The 13,744-nt window shown below is 40.7% G+C and overlaps 1 protein-coding gene across 1 annotated transcript in view; it reads left to right on the top strand.

Moving 5' to 3' along the window:
- The window catches only part of ipmkb (inositol polyphosphate multikinase b), a 77,254-nt gene that overhangs the window by 29,101 nt on the left and 34,409 nt on the right, over positions 1-13,744 (top strand). The window contains exons 3-4 of the mRNA XM_078413194.1: positions 4,601-4,697; positions 6,108-6,280. Coding sequence (XP_078269320.1) covers positions 4,601-4,697; positions 6,108-6,280 — 270 coding nt within the window. The remainder of the gene's footprint in view (positions 1-4,600; positions 4,698-6,107; positions 6,281-13,744) is intronic.

Genomic DNA, 13,744 nt, shown 5'->3' with positions numbered 1-13,744 from the left:
TTAGATTTGATCAGGTCATTTATTTATAAATAAATCCACTAAGGCTCAATACGGAGTGCCTCACTACCTGCCTTACCCAATTACATGTGTAAGAAGGAACTGCAGATGCTGGTTTAAACCAGATAGACAAAAAGCTGGAGTAAACCCACAAAATGCGGGACAGGCAGCATCTCGGGAGAGAAGGAATGGGTGACGTTTCGCGTCGAGACCCTACTTCAGACTGAAGAAGGGTCTCGACCTGAAACGTCACCCATTCCTTCTCTCCAGAGATGCTGCCTGTCTTGCTGAGTTACTCCAGTTTTTTGTGTTTACCCAATTACATGTGCTGATGTCAATGTTGAATTGGGCATCAGTCTATCAGTTGAATTGGACTCAGCTTGGGTTTTAATTTTCTGCCCACACAGATCACTCACCTGCAATATCTGCTGGATCTACTTTAACAAGCTCTCCCAGTGTTTTCCCATGTGAAACGTACATTGCTACTATGATTAATTCCTAGATTCCTTGGTTTAATTGTACTTTGTATGGTTCAGTGAACCTAGTTATTTCTCCAAGATTCAGTCTTTACATGAGGCTCGGTGTCCTATAACTGATTGACATTCCACCCAACACTGAGAATTAATATCCAGATGTGTATTTTTTCAATTAGATTGCTGGATATTAATGATTGAATTTTTTTTTTCTTTCGTTCACCCCTCTCAGTCAATGATTTTTAGATCAAATGTAAGTACTTTCATCTGAGCATATATCGAGCATCTACATAAGTGGTTGGAGACACACTCGTTGCCTTGTTTTGATTGACATGGTAATGAAAATTGAATGGATTCCTTTTGTGGCTCAGTAATTGCACCAAATTATTTGGGAAACAAATGCCACTCATATTTTCTAAAAATTGGTATTTAATTTGTGCAGAGGAATCAGCACACAGTCCTTGTTTGTTTTCTTTCTTATTTACTGGCAGAAATAAGAAAGTTTTGAATGACATAATTCAAATAAAATTGGTATATCAAATTAATTTCTGCATAAACCGTTTAATCCAGGCACTTTTCAAGAAGTAACTTAAGATGGGATTCAATTTCAGATGATCTCAGGAGCTGTAGCTTCAAATTAAACTCTGAATAAAGATGTACAGGTCCTGAAAGAGATTCCAGAATTTAACCAAGAGGATTACTCAGCCTGTAATTACATGTTTCTGTATATTACAGTCAGATGTTTACCAGTATTATTTCCATTGGGTTAAATTGAACAATTTTACATGTATTTTTAATACTTGTGTTACCTGAAAGAGATACTGAAGCTGTATTGCATGAGATGAGGGCGAATAGGATAAAATCTAAAAGAGTTAAATTTATTATAGGGGATTGGTTGGGATTTATTATAGTTTTACAGAATTGGACACCAGCTTAATATCTATGGAACATGATGGTAGAAAAGGGGAAGAATGGATTAGGAATGCTCAGTCTGCGTGGATAATAATCTCGTCACTGTGTAAGGTTATTTTAGATGATAATAAATTTGCAAGAAGTACATTGGAGTAAATAACTTGAAATTAATATGATAACTAACCATAAATCTATTTTTGATGGTTTTGCTCTATTATGTTCTTTGCCAGGCCTGGATTCTAGTGGCTGACCTCTCACTGTGTCCATGCACACTGGTCTTTGTGGTCTTTCTACAATCTACAATCATTGTAATTTGCAAGGAGGCAGTTTGGCTGTTTAGTATAGTTTATTGTCACGTGTGATAAGCTTTTTGTCGCATGCTAACCAGTCAGCGGAAAGACTATAAATGATAACAGTCGAGCCAACCACAGTATACAGATACATGTTGAAGGGAATCTGCTGTTGGAGCAGAGGTTTAAAAGAGTGGAGCGATTCTAATCAGTGACTGCTGATCCACTTTTGATGCTAGCATGCAGAGAGTCGCCTGGCTTGGGAGCCATCTTTTACAGTCTGTTGCTTACCCTGTTTTCAAACTCAACAGGTCTTTTTCACTGTGGCCTCAATGATGTAAATTAGCTTTAGCCGATCTAGATGAATAAATGGTGCAAATGACGCTATTAATTTGTTTTTGTTAAATTTAAACTGAAGAAATATTATTTTCAAAGGGAGGAAGATTGGAAACACAAATACCATTGTGCTGCTGTATTTGTTTAAACTTTCACAGTGCTGATTGCCAGGTGGCTTATGTTTCTGTGTTTTTGCCATGTTTTATCTCTCCTACCTTGCCCATCGAAAAGTGGCTTTGCTGTTCTTCATGTGAACCTATTCCTCTACCATTTGGATGTTTACCCACCTTGAAATATTAATATAGATGTGAATGCTATAGAAGCAGCCAAACAGTTTTTGAATGTGACTTTGCAATATTATACAATGCTAGTAATTGCCAATACAGTACTGATTCCATATTGAAAAAACACATTTGTAACAATCAGAGCACATTTATATTTGGTGCAGTCTGTTCCTTACATTAGATTGTTTTTATATAAAGATCTTTAATGCTCTTGCCCCATTGTTTGATGTAATGATTTATAGTTAACATTGTTCATTTCATTCATCTTTCTGAAGTTACTGCTGTACATTTTTTCTAATCTACATTGCTGCCATACACTGAAGGTTTTTCTGCTTCTGCTGTCTCTGTTTGTTGTCGTTCGCCTGACTGAGGTCAGTTGACAGGGTTCACCACGGGGAGGGCGACAACATGAGCCCCAAAGCTCCTCCGAACCATCCCTGAACGTCATTTAGTGCGGTTCCTTGCTAACATCCTTGCCAACCGCAGTTTTGTACTCAAGACCAGCGACGGACAATCTAGCCGACTGCGACGCCTAAGAAACAGAGTCCCCCAAGGCTCGGCACTGGCCCCCATGCTCTTCAACCTCTATATCAGCGATTTCCCACGCACGACCTCGCACCAGTATGGACACGCAGATGACTTGGCCCTACTGTACTTGGACAAGAGTTGGTCAAATGTTGAGGATGTGCTCTCGGCAGATATGGAACTTCTCGCGGGCTACCTTAAGACATGAAGACTAAAACTGAGTGTGGCAAAAAACACCACAATGGCCTTTCACCTGAACAACAAGGAAGCTCAACGCCAGCTAACCGTCACCCTCAATGGGTTACCCCTACCCTACAACCAATTTCCTACATACCTTGGGGTGAAACTAGATCGGCAGCTGACCTACAAGCTGACCTTGAAGCTCTCCGTGCTAAAGTCTTGGCACGGAACAACCTCCTGTGTTGCTTGGCCGGATCGTCATGGGGCGCCAGGACATCTACTCTTCGAACCAGTGCTCTTGCGCTCGTGTACAACGCCAGTGAGTATGCCGCCTCAGCATGGTGCCGCAGCGCTCATACTAGCAAGCTAGACGCCACCCTCAATAACACCACGCGGATCATCACTGGCTGCCTACGGATCTCCTGCCGGTGCTCGCAGGTATCGGACCCGCCAAGCTTCGCTGGTGTGCAAGGCCCCATCGGACGCCAAATATCCTTTGCACCACCTCGCCCAGGATTCACAGCAGCTGGGACCTCAACGCCTGTCATCATGTCACCCTTTCTTCCGTCATGCAGCGATCCTCTGTGGCTCCGGTTTCAACATACTAGGTGCATGGAGAACCAGCTAGGAACAGACTTCGCGACCTCCTCAATGCACTGTCGCACCGAACACCACAGCCCCACCCAGCTCGGACATGCCCCGCAAAGAGTGGGTCGCCCTGAACCGGCTCCGTACAGGGGTCGGCCGGTTCAACGCCAACATGCATCCTTGGGGGTTGCGTTCATCAGCAGCCTGCGTGTGTGGAGCAGACCAGCAAACAGCGCAGCACGTCATTTTCGACTGCAATGTCCTCCGTCACCCTGGTGGAGGGGTAGACCTCACGGCCCTCGACAACAGCACATTGCACTGGATACAGCGCCTGGAGGGCGTTACATAATTTTTGCTGCCTCAAACGCAAGAAGAAGAAGACTGATGGTTTAGTATGTAGGAATAAACGGTTAAGTTTAGGAGTATGTTAATATTCAAAGCTATTCTGAACTGTCATAGGTTGCGCAATAAAGGTTTTGAAATACAAAATGTATGTACAGTAAACCCACGTTTTAACAGACAACTTTAAAACGCATTTTGGTTTATAATGGACAGACGTGCCGACGCAAAGGAACAAAGGAGGACCTTCGTGGGGGGGGGGCTGCTGTGAGGGAGGGGGCGGGAGGGGAGAACAAAGGGGTACGTGGCACGGGAGTACTATGTAACTTTGTAAGCGCCGTTTATGAGCGACTATTTGCATACCGTGGGCATGCAAGCAAATAATTTCACTGTGACTTGTCACATGTGACAATAAATTATTCAATTCAATTTAAAGCTTGCTTGGCCTCCCCAGCCCCGTCTTCCGACACAACCCCCGGCTCACAAGGTGCACCAGCGAGCCCTTCGCCCATCGCGTAATCCAGTGAGCGTGGCTGTTCTTGCGGCTCACGCTGCCGCCCCTGGGGACTTCTGGAGACTGTTTGTTAAATACCTCCAGGGCATAAATAAACTCTCCTTGTATTTCTAATGTTTAAATGTTCCAGTTTCCAACTTTCTTTTTTTTTTCGTTCAACAGGTGTTTGGTTCTTCGTGTCGTGATCAGGTATTCTTAGAACTACGTAAATTCCTGCCGAAGTTCCTTGGCACCTGGGCACCAACGACTGCACCAAATGGTATCCTTTGCACAGAACTGTGGTATTGAGTACAGCTGTAAACCTATTTTCATGACTCTGACAATGCATCTAAATTGGAGGTTTTATTCAACCATGGCTGAACATCATAAACATGGTGTTTTCTATGTACTCAGTCTCTGCATTTTCTTATTTTGCATGGAATTTCCATTTATTACAATATAGTGAACAAGCAGTATCACGGTATGCGATTCATTTTTTATTGTCTTTCACCGCCCCCCTACTTCTCCCTGCTACCCCCACCCAAACTGTTTTAGATGATTCATGTGTTTGAAAGTCATTCGTGTACATAGAACATAGTAAAGTAAGCACTGGAGCAGGTCTTTCGGTCTTTTTTATGTGACAAACATGATGCCAGGTTAAACTAAACTGATCCATATCCCTCCATTTCCTGCATATCCATGTGCCTATCCAAAGACCTCTTAAATGCACTCTTGTATCCGCCTCTTCTCCTATCCCTGGCAATGCGTTCTACGCACCTACCATATTCTGTCTAAAAATAAATTTGCCCTGCAGATCTCATTTAAACTTTGCCTTTTCACCTTAAACCTATGTCCTCTTGCCTTTGAATTTTCCACCTAGGGGCAAGAAGGTTCTGACTATTTACTCTACCTATGCCTCTTATAATTTTATATACATAGGTTGTCCAAAGAAAACAATTCAAGACTGTCCAACGTCTCCTTATAGGCCATACTTTGTAATACAGGAAGCATTCTGATATATCTCTTCTGCATCCTCTTTAAAGCCCGCACATCCTTCCTGTAAGGGGTAACCAGAACTGCATGCAAACTCTAAGTGTGACCTCATCTGCATCTTCACTTAAATTTAATGCATGTGACCGATGAAGGCAAGCATACCGTACACCTTTTTTGCCACTCTATCTACTTCTGTTGCCACTTTCAGGGAGATATGGATTTGGACCCCAAGATTCCTTTGTACGTTAATATTGCTTAGGTTTGTTTAGATTTGATGTTCAGGCCTGCATGTATTTATTTTTTAAATGCTTTAATGTTCATGCATTTATCTACCTTTGAAAACTATCTGTCCTTGTGTTTATTTCGGTTTTGTTTCACTACTCATTTATTTACCATGCTACTTTTTGTATTTTTCATGGCTGATGAACTAATTTTTGGATTAAAGAAAATTCCATTTAAAATCTACTCATTAATTTTTCATGGTGATTAATTGATATGTGCATTGTATCAGATTTTTTTTCCTTGGTGCTAAATTATAAATTAGCAAATAATCGCATGAAATTATGATGTGGCTCGTAAAGGAAGTAAATGGCCATGCTTGTGTCTTTAAAATAATAATGAAGTAAACAAACTAAGCCCTATGATGATATTTCATGTGACCTACCGAGGCGTTTTTCTCTTTAACCTTGGAGTTCAGAGTTGTATCTTAAACTGGAAGATGTGACACGCAGGTTCAGCAAACCATGTATCATGGATGTTAAAATTGGGAAAAAAAGTTATGACCCTGATGCTTCAGCTGAGAAAATACAACAACAGATCAGCAAATATCCATTAATGGAAGAAATTGGTTTCTTGGTACTTGGCATGAGGGTAAGAGAAAATTGATATCGAATCAAGACTTGTAAGTCTGAAATGTGTTTATTTTTGCCTTAAAGATTAATTAAAGGTGAATTATTAAGTTTCAAAGGATGATGTTCTGGATGAAGTATTGTTGCCTTGACAACGTTAACATGTAAACTTACAGCTGTTCAGAGCAGCTGTTGCTGTACTGATCATCATGTGGATCGAGTGATATAATAAAATATAGAATATGCAGAATATTCCATCGCTAATTTATTTGCAGTAACAATACTTAACTGAAAACCACATAAAAATTTATAAATATTGTCAAATCTCGTCTTCAATCCATGTTGTTTAAAGAAACAATAATGAGACCACAAATGGTGTTGAGGAAACTGAATTTTTGAAGAAAATAATAATTCTATGACCAGAATTTTAATTTTGAGTACTCACAGTTTAAGAATAAGGGGTAGGCCATTTAGAACGGAGATGAGGAAGAACTTTTTCAGTCAGAGAGGTGTTCCTCCAACACTTTGTGTGCAGCTCAAGATTCCAGCAATTGTACTTTCTTGACCAGTATTTAATATTTGCATTTGAAATTACATAGTACAGCACCGTGACAGGCCCTTCAGTCCACATTATCTGTAAAAACATGATGCTAAATTAAATTAATTTCTTCTGTCCGCACGATCCATGTCCCTCCATATTCAATTCCCCATTTAAACACCTTAAATGCCACAATTGTGTCCGCTCCCACCACCATCCCTGCCAGCGCGTTCCAGGCACCCACCACTCTGTGTAAAATAAACTTGCCTTGCACTTCATCTCTTTTAAACTTTCTAGCCCCTCACCTAAAAAGCTAAGCCCGTTAGCATTTTACATTTCCACACTGGGAAGAGGATTGTCCATACACTGGAATTTAGAAAGATGAGGGGGGATCTTATTGAAACATATAAGATAATTAGGGGATTGGACACATTAGAGGCAGGAAACATGTTCCCAATGTGGGGGGAGTCCAGAACAAGGGGCCACAGTTTAAGAATAAGGGGTAGGCCATTTAGAACGGAGATGAGGAAGAACTTTTTCAGTCAGAGAGTGGTGAAGGTGTGGAATTCTCTGCCTCAGAAGGCAGTGGAGGCCAGTTCGTTGGATGCTTTCAAGAGAGAGCTGGATAGAGCTCTTAAGGATAGCGGAGTGAGGGGGTATGGGGAGAAGGCAGGAACGGGGTACTGATTGAGAGTGATCAGCCATGATCGCATTGAATGGCGGTGCTGGCTCGAAGGGCTGAATGGCCTACTCCTGCACCTATTGTCTATTGTCTCATTTATTTTTTTCTCCCCAATGAATTTCCAGATTTTTCTCCTGGATCAACGCAGTTGTCAGCACAAGTGCATGTTGTCAGTCTTGTGTTAATTTAGAACCTCAGTGTGTTGAAATATTCCTTTTGCTTAAGAAAAGGAAAGATGTTTTTATCCAGGGAGAGACAAAAAATATTAAAGAAACTCAGCGGGGCAGACAGGCTGAAACGTCATCCATTCCTTCGCTCCAGAGATGCTGCCTGTCCCGCGGAGGTACTCCACCATTTTGTGTCTATCTTCGGTGTAAACCGGCATCTGCAGTTCCTTCCTATACATGATTTTATCCATGATTGTAATATATTATTAGTAGATTATATTAATAACAGTAATCGTTATGAATATTGGTACTGCACAACCAACACTTTCCATTAAAACGGATATAAAAGTTGTACTTTAAACATTTACTATTCACTCTTCGTGGTGCTTAAATAGCTCCCTGTTACATTTTGTGATAGACATTCCTGCACTAAATGTTATAAACCTAACGTGGTTCCTCACATGAAATCTCACAATGCTGCCATTATCTTCAAGCAATGTCCTTTTTTTGACCTTGGGTAGGATCTTCGACTTGTCAATGTGCCAGTAATGTAATATCCTGGTTAGCTATCCAGTGAAAGTTAAGTTTCTGCACCTATCACAATACAAATTTGCTCTGATTGAAGTCACCAATGAAATCCAGCAAGATTTAAAATTCTGAATCAGCTTTTCTTTGCTGCCTGTAGCTCTGTATAGTTTGTGACCGATTCACCCTGCCATTTTCCACTCGTGTGTTGCTTACTGGGGCTGTTCTGGCTGTATTCAAATTATCCAGATAAAGCCAGAGTATCATCAACAATAGTGCTTCCTCGTATGCCTGCTCTACTGTCACTGGTAACTGCTAAGGATATATCCTTGGCTCACCTCTTTCTCATCTGTTTGCTGCCCGTGGTAACGTTATCTGAAAACAAAGCCATGGTTTCCACACGCCTGCTGATAATGCTCAGCTTTACCTCATTGCTGCCTTTTTTTGACTTTTTTTGAATGTCTGCCTAACATCCAGTAATGGAGGAGTAGAAATTTCCTCCATTGAAAGATTGGGAAGTGTGATGATATATCCTTCGGTCCCCATCATAAACTTTGTTGCGTTGACACTGAATCAATTCCTCTCCTTGGTAACTGAATAAAACTGTAGCAGACAGTTTATAAACTTGGTGTGTAATTAGATTTTCAGTTGTGCTTTAGTTCATGTATCAGTGATATCTGTAAGACTCCCTATTGCATGCCTATCTCAGGTTGAACTTACTTGCTGCTGGAACCCTCATTCCTGGAGTTATTAGGTCATGGTTTGACTATTCCATTACACTCTTTGTTCTGTAGGAAAGATGTTCTGTGCCAGCAGATGTTGGTTTAAATCGAAGGTAGACACAAGATGCTGGAGTAACTCAGCGGGTCAGGCAGCATCTCTGGAGGGAAGGAATGGGTGACGTTTTGGGTCGAGACCCTTCTTCAGAGCTTCCTGGCAACCGATGCTCCTGGTTCATTTAAACCCTTGGTTTTTAAATTGTCATCCTTGCTACATAAGAAATAACTGCAAGAGTCGGGTACTTGGTCCATGGAGCTTGCTCCCTCCTTCATCAAGATTGTGGCTGCTTTCCTCACTCATTTAACATTCCCTTAACATTCAGAAATATATTGATCACTGTTCTGAATGCAATCAACGCCTTGCCTTCTGCAGCATTTTGTGTAAAGAATTTCTCCTCATCTCAGTTCTGAACAGTCTACCCCTTATTCAGAGACTGTGACCACTGATTTACGATTTATGCCTCCTTCGCATGGGAAAGTTCCTCCCTGCATCCATCCTTTGGAGCCCTGGAAATATTTTATAACTTTTAATGACACCTCTTGTTCTTCTGAACTCTGGAAAATATGTGCCAAGTCCACTGAATCTCTCCTCATAGAGCAAACTTTCCATTCCTTAAACCCGTTAGTACATCTTCACTGCATTCCCTCTATGGCAGAGGAGATCAGAACAGTACAAAATATTCCAGATGCAGTCTCACCAAAGCCCTATCTAATTGTAGTGCAGACTGTCCCTGCGTTACCAGTGGGTTCTGTTTATACGTAAGTCGATTTTTGTTCATGTCAGAAAATACACGAAATCGCTTGATACGGTAACATATTTCCACAGTATAGCAACGAATAGCATTGATGATGGCCAATTAACATGAACATATATTTACGTCTTCCTGTGCCGAGTTACTATGGTACAGAATCAGGATGTCTCACATTCAGTGGCTGGTTTCCATAGGCTTGAAGTATCAGTGGCTTTTACATTGGTTAATAGATTATCATGGTATAGATATAAATAGAAAGGATTGCTTATGAATTTCCAAAACAACTCTCTTAATTGACTCCCTATGGTGAAACTGGCAGTCTGTTCTTAAGAGGCAATGGTCCAGATTACTGATGAGCAGTTGAATGTAAACATTTTAATTCTAAGACTGGTTCTGAATGTAACATTTATGGGGGCAGATGCATACGAACGGGTATCCATAGGTCGGTTATTTGTAATTCCAGGAAAGCCTGCAATTGTTTCATTTAACCTCATCCTGCCTCTTCCTATCTCCGATATCTCTTCCCACCTTATAATCTTTGCTCCCCAAGTCTGGCCTCTTATTGATTCCCAAGTTCCCAAAATTAATCACTCCACTGTTGCCAGCTGGCCATAAGCAAGGCTGAACACTGAGATTCTCACGCTAAACCCTTCTTAGCCTATTTCTTCCTACGAGGGACTCCTTAAAACATATTATTTTGCATTTTCCCAGCACTTTTGTGGTTGAGTGTAAGCTTCTGTTTGCCAATGATAAGGTAAAGTGCTTTGGGGATTTTTGCTACGTTGAAGATGCTCAATAATAAGTGGAAATTGTTGATCAGGGAGCTGGGCCGAATTATTCAGCCCTTGTTGGCCATAGTGTTAAATCATGACTGATTGTATCTAGACTGTGGCTCTGTCACTTCATAAAGATAGTTTGTTGTGTCTAAAGTGCTCTGGTTCTTTCCAAAAGTAATGTAGAAGGTGCCTTGTAAATCTCATTCTTTTTCTGTAATTACTGGAAATCTATTGAAAATTTAGTTCAACATCCTTAATCTTTTGGGAAAGGATCAAATCTGTTGGAGACGCAAGGGACCGTAGATGCTGTAATCTGGAACAACAAACAAAATTGCTGGAGGAACTCAGCTGCTCAAGCAGGATCTGTGGATGGAAAGAAATGGTTGGTGTCCGGGGATGAAACCCTGCATCAGGATTACATCTCTTATCATTGTGGATACCTTGATTAGAATCCTCTCTCCTGATGTTCTGTTTTCAAGGGATTTTAAGTCTTTCCTTCCAAAATAATCTTTAGTATTATTCAGAAACATCGAAGGTGCATTTGCACAAAAGCCTTTTCCCTGGATTTTGTCCTTAATATGGAATGCCTTTTTTTCTGAAATGGATAGCAAACTGGATGTGAAGCAGATAGGAAAGCATGGGAGTCGAGGGGAACGATGCAGAGTTGAAAAAAATCAACCTTTAGACTGACAAAGTTTCTCAACCCTAAACGTCGTCTGTTCAATGCCTTCCATAGATGCTGCTTGACCCTCTGAGTTCCTCCAAAAGTTTGCTTTTTGCTCAAAATTCTAGCATCTGCACTCCCTTGTGTCTCTTTTCACAGTGGCAAAGGGGATATGATGAGGATCAGCTCTTGAGCCACAATTAGAAGTCAGCAATGTAGGATTGATGCTCCTTATGAAATGGGGATTTCATAAGGAGTGATGAGAATGTGGAACTTGCTGCCATAGGAGTGAATAACATTATAAACAAAAGATGGACACAAGTGCTGGAATAACTCAGCTGGTCAGGCAGAAGAGTCCCAACCCGAAATGTCACCCATCCTTTTTCTTCAGAGATGCTGCCTGCCCCGCTGAGTTACTCCAGCACTTTGTGTCTATCTTTGGTATAAATCAACGTCTGCAAAACATTATAAATATGCAGGTCTTGAAGGAAATGAAGGATTATGGAAAAGTAAGATGGCAGGAGTCTCAATGTATTGAAATAATTGTTTATTGGATGCCAAGGATTGCTATAAGAACATAAGAAATAGATTCAATAGTAATCTTTTGTCTTTGTGCACCAACTTTGGCATTCAGTATGATCAGTCCTGATCCTGACCCTCCGATCCACTTTCCCAACCACATAAATTGTCTAAAATATGGTAAAGCTAGAAAACGTCAAACATGTATAATCCTTTGTGTAAGGAAATTTCTCCTCATCTCAGTACGAAATATTTGATCTTTGCCAGAGGAAACAGCAGCAAGGCGATACCTACACTGTTCAACCCCCTCTTGTCAAGTTTGTGCTTAGTGAAAAGTTTGAAATATTAAATGGTTGTTCAGCTGTCTTGATTGCTTTTCATTTATTAAATCTTCGCTCACTCTTATTTCCCATGGAAGACAAGCTGTTGATAGAGCTACTTAAAGGTGTTACTCCTTTTCATCGATCTGAAATTGCATCCAAAGGGCAGTCACTGTGGTAATATGCTGCAGCAATCTCATTTGTAATAAAGGTATCACAAAAAGCTGGAGTAACTCAGCGGGTCAGGCAACATCTCAGGAAAGAAGGAATGGGTGACGTTTCGGGTCGAGACCCTTTGTAATAAAAGTAAGTTTAGCAATGCAACAAAACTGGAAGTGACAAACAAGTTAAAATCGTAATCGACATCAACCAATATTCATTATTCAGAGCACGCACTGGCAAATGACTGATTAGTTTTACTACGTTTCATCACAATTTTTGCTGTCTATTACATTGATTTGTGACAGGTGAACTGAAGTTCTATTCCAATTTCTTTAAGAAGTTAACGGGATGTAGGATTAGCGGTACAGAGAGAAGCAGAAAGAAAGCCACTTGCCGAAGCAGCATTTGCGCGATTCCAAGCCCTGACCTGAGGAATGAATCGGGCTGTAGCTGTCATGTTTTCACTAAGTTGAAAAGACAATACTGAAGTGGGATTTTCCAAATGACATGAAATTTCATTGCTGTTTAAGAAAGCAAGTGATTGCAAAACACTTTGTTCAGAAAATACTTTGCAGCCGCCTCTTTTTTACTTTAAGAGACAAAGCAAAAGTGTCTCCTTGGTCTTGGAGGTGTTTAGGGACAGGTTGTTAACTGAGCACCAGTCCGCCAGGTTCTGCACTTCCGCTCTGTAGTTTGTTTACATGTTTGATGAGGTTCAGTATAGAATCGCAAATGATGGCATTAAAAGGTGATACTGACTCCTGTCAAAACTCATAATGGGGAATGGAATGAAAGAAGGACATTCATTTGTATGCATTTTGAATTATAGTTGGAATACAATTCTAAACCATGGTATATTTCATTTTAAATAATGCAGCCTCATTTGTTACACCTGACTAGTAGTCATGCCATTTGCTCTTGAAGAGAGCTATACAATATTTATTTTTGGTAGCTGGCTTTCACTCTTGAGTCTGCTGAACTCTCAGAAGTTAGCCATTGGCAACAGGGCAATTCATAGCACATTCTTCAGAGAGAGCAATATAATTTGTCTGAAATGTGACATTTTGCATGTTTCGATAAATGTGTACATCTGCAGCTTTGCTGGTGCTTTGTTCTAGCAATGTTTAAAAACTTGTCGATTAGCAGTCAAGGATCGACTTTCTATGCAGCCTGCTAGTTTTATTCGACAGTTTTTATTGCATAAACATCTGGTTCTGGCCTGTCTTTGATCAGCATTTTTTTCCTGAGAAATAGCAGAACAAATATCTGGAAGTCCTGGGGCCTCATTATATCCAGAATTATGTGGCAGCATTTTCAAATACATGTGCCGAGTGTTTCCAGTATTTTCTGCTTTTTTTCTCAAGTGCATTTTCTTGTTCAGGATGTTGTAATCATTTAAAATATTTTTAGTTCATAAGTTCTAGGAGCAGAATTAGGCCATCAAGTCTACTCCGCCATTCAATCATGGCTGATCTATCTTTCCCTCCCAACCCCATTCTCCTGCCTTCTCTCCATAACCCCTGACACCTGTACTAATCAGGAATAACTTGCTAGGGATGCATTTTCTCTCATAGTTTCCCATTTCTTATTGTAAGATTTAAT

Source organism: Rhinoraja longicauda, chromosome 16 (genome assembly GCF_053455715.1).
Source record: "Rhinoraja longicauda isolate Sanriku21f chromosome 16, sRhiLon1.1, whole genome shotgun sequence".
Taxonomy (NCBI): Eukaryota; Metazoa; Chordata; class Chondrichthyes; order Rajiformes; family Arhynchobatidae; genus Rhinoraja; species Rhinoraja longicauda.
This window is presented reverse-complemented; position numbering and strand designations above follow the sequence as displayed.